At 34.5% G+C, this 19,496-nt stretch overlaps 1 protein-coding gene and 1 long non-coding RNA gene across 3 annotated transcripts in view; one reads left to right on the top strand and one right to left on the bottom strand.

Moving 5' to 3' along the window:
- The window catches only part of DCC (DCC netrin 1 receptor), a 1,203,407-nt gene that overhangs the window by 1,075,456 nt on the left and 108,455 nt on the right, over positions 1-19,496 (top strand). For both annotated transcript variants that reach the window (XM_055298749.2, XM_055298754.2), the window contains exons 19-21: positions 3,259-3,366; positions 10,819-11,013; positions 16,545-16,577. In XM_055298749.2, coding sequence (XP_055154724.2) covers positions 3,259-3,366; positions 10,819-11,013; positions 16,545-16,577 — 336 coding nt within the window. The remainder of the gene's footprint in view (positions 1-3,258; positions 3,367-10,818; positions 11,014-16,544; positions 16,578-19,496) is intronic.
- LOC129493106 (uncharacterized) overlaps positions 1-19,496 on the bottom strand; it is a 64,620-nt gene that overhangs the window by 11,081 nt on the left and 34,043 nt on the right. The window lies entirely within an intron of this gene.

Here is a 19,496-nt window from a genome sequence, read left to right as displayed (position 1 = left end):
GAGGAACTATTGGTCTATCGCCTCGAGTGCTACCATAGTAATTATTTGACTCCACCTTTTTTATTTCCTTGTATGTAGATTCAGTTTCACAAAAGAGAGAATATTATTGGCATCTCTTGAGACAGGTGATCACACAGCTAAGGAGAAGATGGGATAAGACCATGGAATTCCCAATTGATATTGCTACCAAGCTTTCATGATAAAGAGGAGAGCTTGTTTTCCAAAGAGAAAAAAACAGGTGCTTCTTTAAAAGGAAGAGGAGAGGATGGGATGCTGGACAGTCCAAGTAACAAATGCCCAATACAATTCCTATGGCTGAAATCTTCTGAAACTTGAATGTTACCTTCCATTCATGTACTTAATAAGGAAATGCAAGTATAGGAAAAATTGAGAGCCAAAGAAATCAGAGGGCAGTGCTTGTCTAGTGGACCAAGATATTAATTAAGGGTTTTTAATAATGTTCATTTATGATTGTCATGCTTTCAGATAGGAACTTGGTAAGGAGAATATAGTCTATGTCTTTGAGCGAATTATTGTCCAATAAAAAAGAAAAAGCATTTTTCTAAATTCCTGAAGTAATATCAGAAATATAATCCTAAAATTGTGGACAAGTTAAAATCAGAGCAAACAAAATACAGAGTCTGTCTGGAAAAATAAGAGGAAGTTTCACAAAATAAATGAGGTTTGAGCTATGGCTTAATTGAGTCATCACATACTCATTCCAGGGACTTCCAAAGGATGGAAAACTCATGTCCAAAAATACCCAAGCAGGTGTCAGAAAGATGATGTGTTAAAGAGACACTTATGATTGGCTCAAAGTGAGTTGAGCACAGTGTTCATGGGACAACAAGGGGAATGAAGTACAAAAAAGAAAGTAGAATATAAATCCTAGAGGTCCCAGTGTTTATTTTTATTTATTTATATTTAATCCAAAGAGAATGGGTAGGCAATGGAGAATTTCTAGAAATCATTCCAGGCAGAACTCAAGAACTCAGGAGAAGAGCAAGGCAGAGGAATTCTGCCTGACTTAGTAGGGATTATTGAAGTTGTGAGGGCCATATTATTTTTCAAATATTAAGGAGCAATGTGTAGTTCATATGATAATGCTAGACATTTAGGTCACTAATTCCATTACCAAATTTTTATTCACCAATATTCACATGACTTGAGGAAATATAAGAGCTTGCACAGCACCTGAATTAGATTGGTTGTTAGATTTTTTTAAATTAAATAACTAATTCTTCAATGTATTATATTGATAGCTAAAGTTGAAAAGTCACTTTATCCTTTTTGAATACGTAACAGATTCAGTGAAGCAATCTAATCATCATCATTTGACTATTTTCTAAACAAACATCAATTTGAATTTTAACATAGTTAAGATAAAACAGGCTATTTTCACTAGTACAAAAGACAAAGATTTTAATTACTTCCATAAGTGGAAAATTCCTTATTACATTTGATGTATACTAATCTAAGTTATTTTGTGATTATATCTTACCTTCCTATTCACAGCCGGGAAAATATCCTGAATGACCTCTCTGCGAGAATAATCCTTCTTTAAGACAGCATTGTCTTTTTAGTATTTTGCCATAATGAATCTGCATTTCTTGCAAGAATGTCCTGATCTGGTTTCATTAAGCCATATATATTATATTAGACTGCATATGTTATTTTATACTGTATTAGTATATATGCAGTCTTTTTACTAAGGGATCAACTACACTGGACCTATGTTTTCTTCTCTTTCTTTCCCCCCTCCTCCTAATTCTCTTTCTCCCTCCATCCCTTCTTCTTCTTTTTTGAAAATGTGAATATATTAAGTACATTTTCGATGATTAAAATTAAGTGCATGTTTGGTTAACCTGGAATCCCAGTGACTTTGAGGATGAGGGTGTTGGAAAGAAAATGGTATGATAGATGGGAAAGATTGATGTCTCCTCTATCTGGCTCATATTCGGAACACTATTCAGGAAGAGATACTGGAAAAACAGTGTTAATAATGTCCAGATTCTGCAATATATGACCAACAGAAGTACCAAAGAGAATAGGGTGAAGATGAGTTCAGAATTAGAGACTGATTTCTAACTATCTTATCATACACAGAATTTTTATGTGGAGACCAGGAAATTCCTCCAGATCCCAAACATAGAACCCAATACGTTCTGAATCTGCCTTTGTTAGACAAAGGGTAGCCAGAGATGCCATGGATAATAGACTTGCGGCATTGTGAGCTACCTAAAAGGAAAACTGTCTTCTAAAACATAAGAAAGTGAGAGAGCAGATTGGAAGAAGCCTAGAAGATGCTTGGCTAGCTTAGCCAGTTTGCTGCCACCTTTAAATATTTAAAATTTTGAGTACAACATGTGGGAGAAGTAGCCTTAGGAGCAGGACTTCGTGCCATCCTACTTCATGCTGGATTGATACTAAGACACTCATAGATATTTTTTACCTCTTCTATTTTAATTTCTCGTGTGTGCCTTCCTGTTGGTTTAGAAGATGCCTAATATGTCACCTAGCTAAGATACTTTGACCCCAGTTTTACCTCATTTAAAAAACTTTTTGGCTTTTAAGGAAGTATAGATTTAGGTGACATTTTTATTTATAAATGCCTGCAGTTGTAACAGAATTCTTTTGAAGACATATAATCATCCAGCGTGGCAACATAGTGAGACCCATCTCTACAAAAATCAAAATTAGAATTAAAAATTAGAGTGGTGGTGTGCAACAGTGGATCCAGCTGCTCGGGAGGCTCAGTGGGAGGATCACTTGAGCCCAGGAGGTTAAGTCTGAAGTGAGCTATGATTGCACCACTGCACTCTAGCCTGGGTAACAGAGCAAGACCCTGTCTCAAAAAAATTAAATAAATAAATAGATAAATAAATAATAAACTAAAAAAAGATATGTAATCATCAATCTCACTGAGTATACATTTCTTCATTCTTATAATGATTCTTATATTTTTAGTGTGAGCTCACTTGAAATACCAGTTGCACTTTTCTCCTTTATATTCACACATACTCTCTTCTGTTCTCTATAGTCACACCTTGGGAATCATTTGATTTCCATAAAAATTATAATTTTTGTATCCTTGTTGGCTTATTTAATTCAAATCCTTGAAATAAACTGTAAATGGCAAAATAGATGTGATATACTTCTTGACAGATTCTGAATGTCAACATCATGATGAAAAGTTCCACCAATGTTTATTTTCTTTCACATCCAATGACAAGGCCTTATCTCTGTCTCACCTCACAGCTCCCACCTCTGCTCCCAAGGACTTGACAGTCATTACTAGGGAAGGGAAGCCTCGTGCCGTCATTGTGAGTTGGCAGCCTCCCTTGGAAGCCAATGGGAAAATTACTGGTAAGCATCTCCACTTTCTCTCTCAGCATAGCTCTCCTTTGTCCTGTGTAATTGCTTACCCCCTACATGAGCTGCTCCTGCCTTTCGTGTGGCATTATTCTGTCTCTACATCTCAGCTGACTCCATGACCCTTTCTGATTGTCTCTTCTTTCCCCTTTTGACCGTGGAATTTTTCTAATGGTATACACACACACACACACACACACACACACACATACGTCATTTGATTTGCTTCACGAAAGATGTATATTTCAATTAGAATAGACCTTTTTGTTTTTCATTCTCTGAAGCATTAAGACAGCCTTTTAATGGAGTGCCCCTGAGTATAAATGTCTATAAAGAAGCTAGTTGTTTGGCAATTATGAAACACAAAAGATGCTTAATGACTATGTTTTTTTTGTGTGTGTGTGTGTGTGGCACATAAGGAGGTTTGGGGATTTTTAGTTTCTCACTTAGGTTTTCGCTTCTTACTTAAATCATAAAGTTCACAAAACACTTAATATTGACTGACAGAAATTGAACATCATGAATATTTCACAGTGACAGATTTTATTTTGCCAAATATTGCTGATAACATCAATGCCTAATTAAAGCATCCATTAGAAGCCTGTAATGTTAATTTAGTATGAAAAATATAATGGAGTTCTATCAGAGATTTTGCATTTAAATGATCACTTTAGGCTCTTAATAGATGTCTCCATAGCATATAATTATTATGAAAAATATTGTATAACTCAAAATGTGAACATTATAGTCTAATTAACTTGAACCATTGGGTTAGGAACATGTAAGAGTCACTCCCTTTTCCTTCTTTTTTTGCATGCAAGAGCTGGATTTACATTGACAAGATTTACTTAATAAGAGTGGAGAATTCAAATGAGTGGAGAATATGACTTATTTTTTCCTTTGCCAAAAACATATCCTTTTCTATCAGAACCTCCCAAGTCCTTGGGAGCAGAGGTGGGGGCTGTGAGGTGAGACAGAGATAAGGCCTTGTCATTGGATATGAAAGAAAATAAACATTGGTGGAACTTTTCATCATGATGTTGACATTCAGAATCTATCAATTACTATAAATTAACAAAGTAATTCAGCCATCCTCAGATACAGAGAGATAAGCGTGGAAATTATACTTCCAGAAGGCACACTTACTTTATGTAATTTACTTTCTGAATTTTGCAAAATGAAAAGATAATGTGAAAATTCCAAATGTGATTGAAATTTAAGTTGAAGATTTGTTTTCTCTAGGAAATTGCTCTTAGCAGAATAGCAAACAGAATTTTTATTTGAGCTGACAAATATGGAAAAAGAAGAGAGGCACAAAATTTCCCCAAGATCTTATATGTTCACTTGTCAGTGTGCCAGGCCTTTTAAAACTGAGACTGGCTCCTTCCAATTTTCTTTTTTGCCCCCTCCTTATTATAATCTCTTTTCATTGGTTCTATGTCAGTACTTGTGTAGCTTTTGATTTGTTTATATTTTATTTTGTTATAATCAGTTATTTATAAGCTTCTGGGAAATCAACAGATAATAAGTTTGGGGAGAAAAAAACAGAAAGCTGTCTAAATAAAAACAGGTTCTGATAGAAAAGGATATGTTTTTGGCAAAGGAAAAAATAAGTCATATTCTCCACTCATTTGAATTCTCCACTCTTATTTAAGTAAATCTTGTCAATGTAAACAATAGAATAAGTTTTTAACTCTGAAAGAAAGCTTACTTTTGCTTCTTCAGGAAAAAAAAATAGAAGTCTAGCCCATATTAAGAAATGCAAATTAAGCAATAAAATTGTATATGCCAAAATCACAGTGCATATAAAAGAAACTTTGTCCACACACTTTACTTAGATTTATACGTTCAATGGATCTTACTATTAAAAATCCATTCTCTCACAATGGAAAAATAAAAGTATGGAAGACAAAACTTTTGCCTTGAAAAGCCTGGCTCATTTATGAAAACAAAATTGTATTATCAAGTTGAGATATTTCTACTCAATTTAATGGGGCAAACAATAAGAACCCTTAAGAGAATTTCTGTGTCATGTGTATTTTGATTTATTTATTCAAATTACTTCCAGAAAATAGAATGATAAAATATTCAAAATACTACACCACTAAGCAGAGGGCACAAATTTGCTATTCTCAGCTTCCCATAGAAGTGCAACAATTAATAATAATAATAAAAAGTGAAAAAAAAAAAGAGCTCTTTCTCAGTGTGGCCAGGTAAGATGTATGCCAGGGAGGGATGTGCTCTCATGTAACCTCTGTATTTTTTTGTTTTCCTAAATCTTTCATGTGTATGGCAGGCAGTAGAGCAGGGTAGTTAAGAACTCAGGCTTCTACATGAAGAAGTCATTTAACATCCTTGAGTCCCACTTTCTCGGTATCTCACCTGTAAAATAAAGATGGTAATAGAACTGCACTAGAAGAATTGTTGTAATACAGTGCCGAGAAAAGTCCCTGATACCCAGTGGGCACTGACACGAATCGGCTATTATTATTCCAGTTTGAAATCCATTCTAGGGTGAGGCTTTACTGATGTGCTTTATACAGAATCCAGATCATCAATTTTTAAATATAAGTACTCAAAAAGATTAAACAAAAAAGGAGGAAATTCAGATAATCCCAGTGCCTAAATTCTCTGAGCATAAACTGGCAACTTAGGAATTTGGACTGACGTTTTCAGAAGAAGATGATTCAAAATATATTAAGCATTTATTATATGCTTGGCATTCTTCTAAGATCTTTAGTATGATATAAGGGATTACATATTCCTATTATTCCATTTTTAAATGAAAAGCTTAGGCCTTTCCTGAGTAAATAACTTACCCAAAGTCAAATAAGCAAGAAGTGGCAGAGCTAGGATTTAAAACTCAGGTTTATACTCTTAATTATTACGCTATGTTTTGCTCCAATTTATTAGTATTCTACTGGTCTAAATCAGTGATTTGCAGCTGAGATTTTAATTTAATTCATATGAGAAGGGACTGAGCATGGTAATTTTTAAAAGCTTCCCAAGTGACTTATTGTATAGCCAGAGATATGAAACATAGGCCTAAATAAATGCAGTGCCCAACACTATTTAAGATCTGAGACTAACACAAATAGAAGAGTTAGGTCTTTCAGAGATTGTTTCCTTATTAATACAGTCTAATATGTAAGGTTATATTCTCTTTTTCTGTGTCATTTGATAGCCTAGTTTAATCTGTCTCCCTTTTGTAAAATCATCAAACCACTTTTCTTCCCACCGCCAGGGTATAGCTTCTCAGTCTGATTTGCAGCAATTTCTTCCAATTGATATTGCTTTCCAGAAGGCAGATCTTTTTATTCCCTTTGTTACTTTCTCTGGAAAAGTGTCTATAGTAGAGTTAGGGATTCTGAGGTTTAAAAAAAAAGAAAAAGAGAAAGAGGCCGGGCGCAGCGGCTCATGCCTGTAGTCCCAGCACTTTGAGAGGCCGAGGTGGGAGGATCACCTGAGGTCATGAGTTCGAAACCAGCCTGGCCAACATGGTGAAACCCTGACTCTACAAAAATGCAGAAATTAGCCAGACATGATAGCAGATGACTGTAATCCCAGCTACTGGGAAGGCTGAGGCAGGATAATTGCTTGAACCCGGGAGGTGGGTGTTGCAGTGAGCCAAGATCCAGCTATTGCATTCCAGCCTGGGTGACAGAGCAAGACTCTGTCTCAAAAAAAAAAAAAAAAAAAAAAAAAAAAAAACAGAAACTTGGACACAGAGAGTAAGTATACAAGTACAGAAAAGTAGTGAGAAACCAGTACATTTGTTCAACCTGTGTGGTTATATAGAAATTTATAAGGTAAGGCTTCAATAACGAGTTTATTATCTCTCAAATATACCAAACATACACATCCCAATTGTTTTCTCCGAGGCCATTTTTTAGACTTTTGCATGATGAGGTCTGTTTCTATTCTCCATCTCAGTTCTTAAATTTTAAGAAAAGGGTAGGCTTCACCACATATATAAGGAATTTGCTCAGATACAATTTGGAATTGGCAGAAACTGATGTCTGCACCTTCAGCTTTAGTTTGATCCCAGAGCTGTCATTTTTAAATGCTTAAGTGAATAATTTTACATAGATTAAAAACATAGTGAGGACAAATATTTTATCATCATCTGATAAATGAGGAGAATTGGGAATCAGTGCAGTTGACCTGGGATGGGGGCAAAATTCTCCAATTTTCCAGTTTCATCATGCACTTAAAACAGCCCATGAAAATTTTTGATTTCATTAAATATCTAAATGTAAAACTTATATACTTACAGGCTAAAGGACTTCATTCAATAAGTGACTTTCAATACCTCTTATGTGAATATGATTTTATTAGATTTTTGTGGGGAATAAAAAAGTAATAAGATATGGCTCCTGAACTAAAGAAATGTTTTTATCCTTTTGAAGAGATAGGACATGCACATAATAGAATATATGTATGTATACACAAATTTTATAGATATCTTTTATATTTAGCTGCATATATGTATCTCCAGTGATTTTTTATTCTTGCTATATATATATATTCACTATTTCTCTCTATATATATATGTTCAGTAACTTTTACATAGATAAAAACATAGTGAAGGCAAATACTTCCTATATATCTATAACATATATTTATTTTAGATATATTACATAATAATATATGGATATTTATAGAAATGTATACTCAGAAATGTGTGTATGTACACACCCATATATATCTCCAGTAGCAGGGTCTTCTTTTCAATAGATGTGGAGATGTGGATCTTCATGGACAAGATTGGAGACAGCTCTGACTCAAAGAATATGAGGCAATTTTATTGATGTTTATCATGGGGGCTGAATTACAAAGGGATGGACACACATGAGACAGAAAACAACTCCTTTATCAAACGATATTCATAATCCCTTTTGAATTTTAGAACTCCAAGTTTAATATTTAACAGACAGAAAGGTCATATAACTTTTTAAGGTTTGTGAAATTCTTTATCTTGGTAAGGCTTTTAGCTTCAGAGCTCTCAACATCTCAAGATATTCATATCTTCATCATTGACATCACAACAAATGCCACAAATGTACAGATCCCACATATCCATTATGTCCCTGACCTTGTTGATCACAGAAATCATTTGGAGTGTAGATTACTGAGGCTACCCTTGACCTATAGTATTAGAAGCCTGTTGTTGTATGGCAATATTATCACAAATGTAGCAGGTTAAAACTGTACATATTTGTTATCTTATGGTTTTTGTGAGTCTGGAATCTGAGCACAGTTTAGCTTTAGGGCCTCTTACAAGGCTGCAAATTGAAATGTTCACCTGGCTGAGGTCTCATCTTTGGTTTCACAGGGGAAATAGTTGCTTTTAAGCTTATGTAATTGTTGTCATGGCTGTTGGCCAGAAACCACCCTCAGTTCCTGCTACAAAGTATTCTCCATTGGGCAGACGTCTTCATCAAAGGCAAAAGAAGAGTCGGGTATCTGCTAGCAAGGCAGATGTCATGATCTTATGTAACACAATTGTGAAATTGATATTCCATTGCATTTCCTGTCTTCTATCGGTTAGAAACAAGACTTAGGACCCATCTACATACTGACAGAAAGGAATACACAAGGGCATGATATTACTAGAGGATGAAGATAATTGGTGGCCATCAAAAATTGTTCACCACATGTATTAAATCAATATATCCTGTCTTGGGGTTTGTATTTTATGATCTGTACCTGTCCTTCAGGTAACTATTACGATTATGCAGATTTGGGAAATACCAAACCTAAGGGAAAGGTGAAAGTCAATACAAAATAGATGTAACTTTTCAGCATTCGTCAAAATTTAAGAGAAATGGGCTTCCAGATGTTGGAGATTGTAACATTGCTTAATCCTACATAATCAGAAGGACAAAATATCCAGTAACGCATCCCCCAAGCCCAGGCATAATTCTATAAGGCACTATGGGATTAAGTGATGAGTGATACAAAATGGCATATGTGTTTTTACTTTATTGAAGTGTATTACCATGTTTATGGAGAGGATAGCTTGTGATTGAGGAAGGTTTCATAGGCCAGATATAACTTAAAGTAGACCTTAATGGATGAGTACGATTTGGATGGCGTGAAGAAAGGTGGGATGGCGTGAAGAAGGGTGGAATGGTGTGGGAATAAGCGGGAAGGAAGAATAATCATGGCATGGAGAACAGTCTTCCTGTAGCGAGGGTTTGTGTTGAGATGTACACAGTGTGCATGGCTATTTTCTGAGTCTGAGAACGCTCTGACATAACCCTTAACCACTGCGAGGACCTGTGGGTGAAGGTCCCCAATCCAGCTGGGACAAAAGGGACTCAAAAGGAAAGAATAGGTAAATCAAAGGAAAACACTTGTTCTTAAGAAAACGACTTACAAAGAATGTATTTGATGCATAAATAGAATGAGGGACACTTATAGCCTATGTTATATAGATAGCATTGAAGAATTGTGGCAGAAATGGAGATCAGCACGACATTTGTTTATCAATGACACCTATCATGAGCGCCTTTAAAGTGTTATCTGACAATATAATGTAAAAGTTGTTGATTAAAGTTTTTAAATTAGAGCTAGGTCACAAATTGGTTAAGTATAATGTTAGAGTATAAATATGTGACAGGAATCCCTGGATTTGTTTGGGTGCATATTAGACTATCATGACTGAGTACACACAACTAGCACTCAAGTAACATATCCCCTAACACAGAAAATCAATAATACTATATAAACATAGGTTATTAATATCTGAGATAATAACTAGATCATGTACAGTTATCCAGCAATACTTGTTTATTTGACAAGCTAGACTGGACTGGGAAAAATAGTATACTGATAAAGAATCCCATACATAGGCTGGTGGTAAAGAATATTGCCCAGACCTTTTACCAATCAGCTTGGGTCACCTGCAGCTTCACCGTCTGTGAAAGGAAAGCAACAAGGCCCCTAGCAACCTCACTAAGTTGTTACAGTGATCAAATATGATTATTTATTTATATTACACTTTAAACATGCATAGCATTTTATACCTTCCAATACATTTTTATTATTTAAGCACAAGCCAAAATAAATATTGTTTATTCTCATCATTGAACTACAGGGAAAATTATACAGACTTGTTATCTCTGTTTTACATTTTTCATCGTGCTTTCATATTAGAGCAAACTAATAAGCAGGATTTATAGGTAGCAGAAAGCACACATTTTTAAATGTGACAGATATTTTTATTTCTAACAGCTTATTCTATTTTCTGATTCTGTACATTGCAGCAATTATTTATCTAATCCTTGCATTATGAAAAAAGGCATTACTTACAGAACTGTAGTTTACAGACTGTGGACATATAATAATTATTGTAAATTACATCTGGGAAACATGGGTGTTTGGAAGCAGAACTGCAGCATGTAGTATACCAAATTAAGTCCAATTTGTCTATTTATGCAGCTTACATCTTATTTTATACCTTGGACAAGAACATCCCAATTGATGACTGGATTATGGAAACAATCAGTGGCGATAGGCTTACTCATCAAATCATGGATCTCAACCTTGATACTATGTATTACTTTCGAATTCAAGCACGAAATTCGAAAGGAGTGGGGCCACTCTCTGATCCCATCCTCTTCAGGACTCTGAAAGGTTTGAATAATTTCCTATTATGCTTTTCTTTTCCTGTGGGATTGTTATAAAATAGCTTTGCACTCTGTGTTAGAAATGGCCCTGCACCATCTCTGTTGGCAACACGGCTGCAGTGGACATTCAAAATAAATTAAAATGTAGCTTTTTATGCTCAAAGCCAACATGTCAAAGAAAGATCTGCCATCAGCACATGGCAAACATATTTAACATGACTTTTTTCATTTACAGTCCTGCTAGAAGTTTGTATTGATGTCATGTATATTGGTTCTATTCAAAATATGATGAAACGCTTCAGCCATTTTACGTAAGGGGATAAAAATTAAAATGTATTGAATTATGTGAATAGCATAATATTGCCGACTTTAGGTATTTTCTTTCAGGTGCTATTATCCCTTATATATTAAAGAAAATTTTGATATGACAAGACAGAAAGTTCCAAACCAAAAAAAAACTGTATTTATTGTAAAGAGCCAAGGTAGAAACTATAAAAAATTGCAATATGATATCTAGAAGAAAAAATGTTCATACAGAAAAACACTAAAGCTGAATAGTAGCGATTACATCAAAATATTTTCATATAAGTACTTACTATTTTACAGCACAGTTTTATTTTTCTGGGGGACAAATGGTTTGAAGAGTCATTTAACAATTGAAAATAATTTGAAACATTCAAATGATTAAAATAATTTGAATGTTTAATTCATTTAACTATTGAATAATTTGTAATAAGTTTCACAGCTAATATTTAAAGTTGTATATTTAAGGCATGATATGTGTTGTTCTAAAGAAGGATAACTTAGCTCTTAAATCTGTGACCACATCCTACCTCTGTATCTGGCAGAAAACTTAATACATAATAGTAAAGTAAAAAATTAGAAACACCTGGATGATTGGCATCTCCACGCAGTTGTTTGACATGCTAAAAGAAGAGTCTTAGAATAACTGTGTAGCCTATTCCTCAATTCTTCTAGGAAAGGTACCCTAGTAAATAAGGGACTTTTGAATTCTGATGAGTGAGCTATTCAAAAGCTGGGTTTGGGTAGCAGCTAATCTGAAAGTTTGCCAACAACACACAAGCAAGCATTCATCCAAAGCTTGCATGACAGTTCTTAATGACAGAGTAGAAGTTGAGAGGAAAGTAGGATAGAAATGAGCTAATCTTTGTCATCTAAATTTTGGGGACTTCATGTCTAAATCAGGTTTCACTCCAAATGAGCAATCAAAAGGCAACTGGTTATTCATTTTGTGGCAGCATGAAATGTAACTAGATAGTGTTTTGCAAATGCTTCATTTTTATCTACAGATGAGTGCCAAATTAATTTCATACTCATAATTTTTGCCAACTGAGAGATCTGAGGAAAGGTTGAAGATGACTTAAGGCATCCAAATGTGTTAAACAGCAGAGTGATGAGTTATCATAAGATTTGCAGGCCCACATTGATAGCCATCCTAGGAATTGTTTAATGAGCTCAGTATTTCATTTGGTACTGTTTACCCTAAGTGCCCTAAACATATCTAGAAAATTATTTTCAGAACTAAGAACAAGTTCAGAAATTTGTTTGATGACATAATAGTTCAAAGAGTTGTTTCTAATACCCTGATTTAATGTTTAATATTGTCTACCCTAAATGTCATGCTCGAGAATAGTCAATTATATTTTAAACACATGTTGCTCATATGCTAAAATAAGTTTTCATCACTTAAAATTACTCAGAAATACTGATATTGGTGACTTCTATTAATAATTTTGTACATGCATGCATCTTACAAGACACCTACAATGACAAATGTTCTAAGACAAATAAATTACTCATCCTAAGAGATTTAAAGCTACAACATAAGCATTTTAAAGATTTGGTGTAGAGTGAAATCTACACCAAAGATAAAATCATGCTATTGCTCTCTAATTTAAGATTTTCAGTTCCCAAAGCTGCAGCAGAGCATACCCTGTTCATCAGAATGTAACTTTGTTTGCCCGAGACAAAGGCTTGGGTGTCCTGAAGCTGAGAAAACTCCCAGTACTCTACTGGGTAATGGGCAAGTGTTTCATAGTAATGCTTGCGCCAGGCAGGTGTCCACAAACTTCATTCCTTCATATTTAGCCTTTGCAAGGATCACAGCATTTTCTTCTAGAGGCTAGCATTTGGTCTTTTTGGTATTAACACCCAGTCAGAGAAGTACAGGAAACTCAGTCAATAATCACTGTTTAATTAAAAGGACGTTTGTAATTAGAAAGGGATTATCTTACTGTAAACTTATGTAGGTACACATATATGATGTATCTAATTCTTTCTTTGGAATGTTAATTAAGAGAATCTTGACCTTGATTACTTGAACACATAGGACCCTGCGCATACCCACCTTCTTTCCACTAATCCTCCCCAGGGTCCCACTGGGATACCTACACACTGTCAAACTATTGGAAGACTTATGTCTATCTCTGCCCTATCCTGTGGGTTTTTCCTGCTAATAAAGTACACTTCTCCATGCTGGCCTATCAGGTAATAGAGAGGAAGGATGCTCCCAATGGAGTAGACCACAGAGGATTCTGGTGGAGTGAGGGAGTCACTTCCTACACACAAAACAGTGGTATTCAGAGTGAAAGCCCAATAGAGTACAGTAAATTCTCTGGGCATCCTTAGTCATCATTCTGAAATGTGCCTCTCCCCTGCCCAAGAATATAGCACTGAAAGCTTTGGACCAGAATAGAAAAAAGTTCTAGTTGTCAAATTCTTTTATGACAAAAATACATGATTTTTCTTGACAAACGATAGAAACATATGATAGAAAAAAATCAAAGCACAAATGTAAGCCATTTTTGTCTCTAAAAAAAGGTAGTTACGAGAATCCATATTGTCCGTGTTGGAAAATACTCTTCAGTAGATAACATTTTGAGACATTCAAAATTTCTCAAATTCTATTCAGTGCAGCTTTACTAGTAGAAAAATAAATTCAAAAGATAAAAATGAGAATGGGTTTGTCTATCATTACATGTAGTTATTTATCCCTTGCTAAAAATATCTTAGACTGCAGACAATGCATGTATGTGATTAAAGATAAAGGGCAGACAAAGAATGGAGATGAGATAAGGGTGGTATTCTCGTCTTTTTTGACATAATTCTAAAGAGTTCTCACCTAAACATGAGATGCTGATGAGGATAGTTTCTTAAGTGTGTCCCGATCTGGCTGCCAAACCTACATACTTCCTGGATTGGGTGGGCACTTATGACCTTGACATATCTTGTCAAGGATCAGGTCATTCTTGCTGGAGACCTGATGTAGCACTTCCAACAACACACTGTCCTTTCTCAACAGCTGTGTTAGGATCTCAGTTCAAAATCCTATTCCTGTCCATAAGCTACCTATAATGCAATTGCCTGTCAAAAGCACCTTTATCAATACTATAATAAAACACTATAATAAAATGTATTTGAGAAGCCATTAATTTTCAATGGGAAACAGAAGAGAAACTCTAGATAAAATTAAATTGTGGTGATTAAATAAATTAAATGGCTGGTAAACCTTTAAAAATGTTTGTTAAATTTTGACAAGGTACAAGATTTCATAAAACGTATTTAAAGCTTTCAGGGAGCACCAAATTCTAACCACTAGCCCATCAGAGAGTGTCAAGATAAATAAATTCTGCAGCTCTACTATGCAGCATAGTTCCTATAAATAATATAATTGTATTATGTACTTAAAATTTAGTAAGGTGGTAGATCATATGCTGTGTTTTTACCACAATGAATAATAATAATAATAATAAAAGGGGTGGGAGGAAACTTTGGGAGTTTAGGGGCAAGTCTGTGGCTTTGAAGGTGGTGATGGTTTCATAAGTATATCCTTACTCTCAAACTCATTGAATTGCATATATTAAATATGAGCAGCTTTTTACTTTTCAATTATATCTCAATAACTTTTTAAAATAACCCTTATAGAATTGTAAAATTATAAACATTGGCCGGGTGCGGTGGCTCACATCTGTAATCCCAGCACTTTAGGAGGCTGAGGCAGGTGGATCACGAGATCAGGAGATCGAGACCATCCTGACTAACATGGTGAAACCACATCTCTACTAAAAAATACAAAAAATTAGCCAGGCATGGTGGCACATGCCTGTAGTCCCAGCTACTTGGGAGGCTGAGGCAGGAGAATCGCTTGAACCTGGGAGGCGGAGGTTGCAGTGAGCTGAGATTGCACCACTGCACTCCAGCCTCGGTGACAGAGCAAGACTCCATCTTAAATAAATAATAAAAATCCTTGTATATGTAGCGTTTTCCAAAGAGTAATTCACAATTCAAAATCTACTACTTATCAAGATATCTTTTCGTAGAATATGTCTATATGTTATGTTTAAATGAAAGAAATTGTAATTGATTTCTGGTTTAGAAATCTCACTTAGGATGTAATAGACATAAACTTTGTTAATCTGAAAGGGGCTTTTGTTAACAGAATCAATATTTACATATTTCAATTCTAAACATTCTTATTAGGCAATGATTTGCGCTGCTTTATTTAGAAAAGGAAGGACCACCACCCGTAGGGCATTTAAGGTATTTTTCAAATGATGATTGATTAGCTATAATAGTGCCACATCTGATGAGAGACTATATTATCAGTTGCTGCCTATTATATTTTCTCTATGTGAGTTTTACTGAGACAGATATAGGAAGCAATTGGCAAGTGTTGTATCTTATCTATCAAGTTTGAATGGAATTAAGTGAGTTAAATATGCCCAAAAGACTCAAAGCTCAAAGACGGTCAAGTCTAGGTAAAAATAATTCTATTAGTAATTGATGGAGGGAAGCTTATGAAGATCTGCCTTGGTCAAAATGCCATATAATTTTCAGAAATGTGATAATACTAGATATTTACCTCTAATTTAGTTTCATTTGGTTAGCAGAAAAAAGTCGTCTTTAAAACAAAACGATTTTTAAATTTAAAATTTTTATATTTTTACATTTAAATTTCAAAAAGTCATTTTTGACACTATTACTTGTAAGTCATGTGAAGTTGTCAACACCTCAGGAGCTATCTTCACAAGGGCTAAAGATCTATCAAGATATTTAGATTATATTGTACCATATTTATGGTGGCCAATTATTTTACCCAATCTATGTGAGAATTGGTGAAGTTGTTTAAAAAAAAGTCACGTACAAGAAAATAGCTTCCTGAACTTTCTTAAATATATATATATGGGTGATAATTACTTGGTAATTGCATGCATTTTTTTACTGTTAATTCTAGTTTTAATTAAATTTATATAATCGTTCTGAGTTTATGTTTAGAGGGATATGAAAAGTAAGATAATTTTAGGATGAATTTGTACAGCAAAAACATTATTTTCAATTTTTTTTCTCTGAATACTTTTTTAATAGAAATAAACGTGCAAGTTTGGGTCCTTATCATTTATTTCAATAGGGCACTAGCCTTGAAATAAAAACTTGCTAAAAAGAACTTTTGGTTTGATATGTCAGCTTTCTTGCTGGGAACGGTCAAAGTCTAATAATATTATTTCTCTTCCCCCACAGTGGAACACCCTGACAAAATGGCTAATGACCAAGGTATGGTGGCTCAATCTGTCATTTTGTGTTCCTTGAATCAATCCTGTCTGTTAGAAATGTCAGTCATTACTTTATATTCCTCTTTTCACCTGAACCATACACCTGATGAAGCAGACGCTGGCGTGATGATTAATCTTGTTAATGAAGTTCTGCTTGGCTGAGGCTGGGGATCTGATAAGGAAGATGTAAATTTTCTTGAGAGGAAATTGTTTTGTCTCTATTCTGAAGGACCAATTAAAATGTCAAGCTTCTTTGTATGAAATAAATTTTTAGTCTCTGTCTGCACTTCTGAATAATTCACATTAAGTATAATTAAGCTCAGCATAATTTTCAAGCTGCTCTTGCACCCTTTCATGAGCTATGGATTCTGTAGCTCTACAGAGAAAAACCATAAATTATGTGTGATTTCCCTCTGCAATGAGCTTCTTTGAATATATAAAATCAAAGTTGGGTCAACTTTTTTAGGGCATTATCATTGTTCATTTTGAAGCCAGAAAGCTTTTATTCAGTGAATCAGATGCTCATTTGACTCACAGCACAGTATTTTCTCCCTTTTCCTTATTTATTTACTAAAAGCTGATTTGTATAGAGAAACAGGTAAAGTTTTACACAAAGGCAAAATGGAGATAAATAAGAGTTATCCATCAACTTATAAGTAGATATGAATTTACTATTACCGTGATTTGTAGGCTGATTGATAAATTAAGATTCCATTATCTTTACAAAAAGGACAATTAGTAGAAAGCTGAGGGAGACAATGAATAGTTTATGAGTTTTATTTTTTTGAGCATGTTATTTTCTTTCCAGAAGAGTTAGGAAAAACTATAAACTGGTTGTAGTCAGTGCTGTCAGTATTTGTAGATTGAGTCTACATTTCACATAGTTTGTTTCCTTCCTGCTTTGGACACCTGCTGTGGGCAGTACTTACTTGCAAACATCGTGTGTGGTGAGATTAGGGGAATGCTTTCTTTCAACATGAATACTTTTTAACTTTTGACAAATACTAAGCCTCTGGATGCTGGCTCTCCCTGACAGCAGAATGCTTCCTGCGTGAGTAGCATTTTCTTCAGTGGTCCTGTGTTTACATTCTTCTCTGGCGATGTATACTATGCAGCTGCTTAACAGAACATGGCTAGGGGTTTACGTGGAATAATTGAAATGGTACTGTGCACAGCAATGCCTACTCAGGGTTAAGGTTTTCATTAATCTAGCTGCTCCTGCTTGCTTCCACTGAAAATATTTTCATACGATTACTATCTACTAAATGATATTTGAAAAAATATTAATGATGAGTAATTATCACTTGGCATGTATTTACATAGGTAAATTAAATATTAGTCTTGGTCAAATCCAAATCTGGAATAGTTAATAGAAACAGCTTTATTATTGCAGTTATAAAACAATTGAAACAACCTCTCATAACCTTCTTTACTTAAATAAATTTGAAGCTTCCGTAGACAGATAACTCCTAAGTTTTGAAATTATATTTAAAAATAATAGAGAAAAAATTAAACTGAGCTAGTTGAAATGTCATTATTAGTCACTTAGTGGACAACATGTCCAAGCTTCTCAATAAATGGCTTTCCACTTCTCTCTGGATACTATTATATTGTTTTTTCTTTTGTTAATTGCTTTTAGTTTTTTAAGGTAACTGTTTTGCTTAATATTATTTTAAACCACCACACATATATTCTGTAAAATGATTATTTTATGAAAGGCAAATGAGTAAATGACTTCCCTGTCCCTATGATCACACATCCTCCATGGATTTTACTTTGAGTCTCACATCTACAATAAATCAGGCTAGTTCTCAGGAACAAAAGGACCCCCTCAAGAATTACTGCCAGTGGCTGAGTCCATTAATATATTTAGTCAGTTGTTCTTTTTCTTCATCTAATATTACTCAGAAGGATTCCGTCACATACGTAACTTGGAGCCGTATTCAGTCACGGCTGGCATGTAGTTAGTTGATCAAGTGGATAGGTTCTAAATTTTACATCAAACTCAATTCACTTATAAAATTGAGAGGGACTGATGACATATAATTTAGTGGTTATAAATAATATCTTTAAATTCTTACAAAGAAAGCATATAAAATTCACTGCACCCTCAAAGCACGTTTTATAAACAATATCAGTCTTCTGAGTTGATGACCATATGCATGAGAAATAACCCAGATTAAAGATCCCTCTAAGATTGATGAAAATAATAGGAAAAGGTTGATCTTAATACTCCCATTCCCAGCACACAGCAAATTAGTTGAATATGTTTTACCATGCCCACTGTTAGACTTATTTGCCCCCGTCTCATGGAGAAACGATCCCACTATTACATTTATGACAGGAGCTGAGTTTCTGCTGAGAGAAAATTCCCTCAGAGAAAAAAATGTGGCACCTGGGGTCAGAATTAACCTTGCAAAGATGAATCCTAAATAAAGAAGCAAGAGGTTGAATTTGACTTACATGAGAGAAAGTGAGACCAGTTTTGATTGTCCTAAAAAAAGTATCTGTTCAGGTTCTTGTCACAATTATTATTATTTTAGGGATTGAAGATCTACCATGAAGAACGTAAATGTGAAAACAAAAGTCATTTGAAATGGTTTTGATTTGGAGAAAATATTTTCTTCTGAGCAATGGTATAGTAGTTGTTTGACGATGATAGGCAATTAACATAGAACCCCTGATTTCTTTATGTCATTGTAAATTGATGAAATACAGCATTTTTTAAACTTTATAATCTTGACTACTTCTATAATTCTCCTTTTTTGCATCACCCTGTCTCTTGCTCCATGTCCTAATTATTTCTGTAGATTCTTCCAGGCACAGGTGGCAAATAAGTTTGGAAGTAAAATAAATTTTAGAGATAAACCAGAGTTTCATTTTTTGTAGGGTTGGGTAAGGAAATTGCACAGGCTATGTG

This window comes from Symphalangus syndactylus, chromosome 1 (genome assembly GCF_028878055.3).
Source record: "Symphalangus syndactylus isolate Jambi chromosome 1, NHGRI_mSymSyn1-v2.1_pri, whole genome shotgun sequence".
NCBI classification, from domain to species: domain Eukaryota; kingdom Metazoa; phylum Chordata; class Mammalia; order Primates; family Hylobatidae; genus Symphalangus; species Symphalangus syndactylus.
This window is presented reverse-complemented; position numbering and strand designations above follow the sequence as displayed.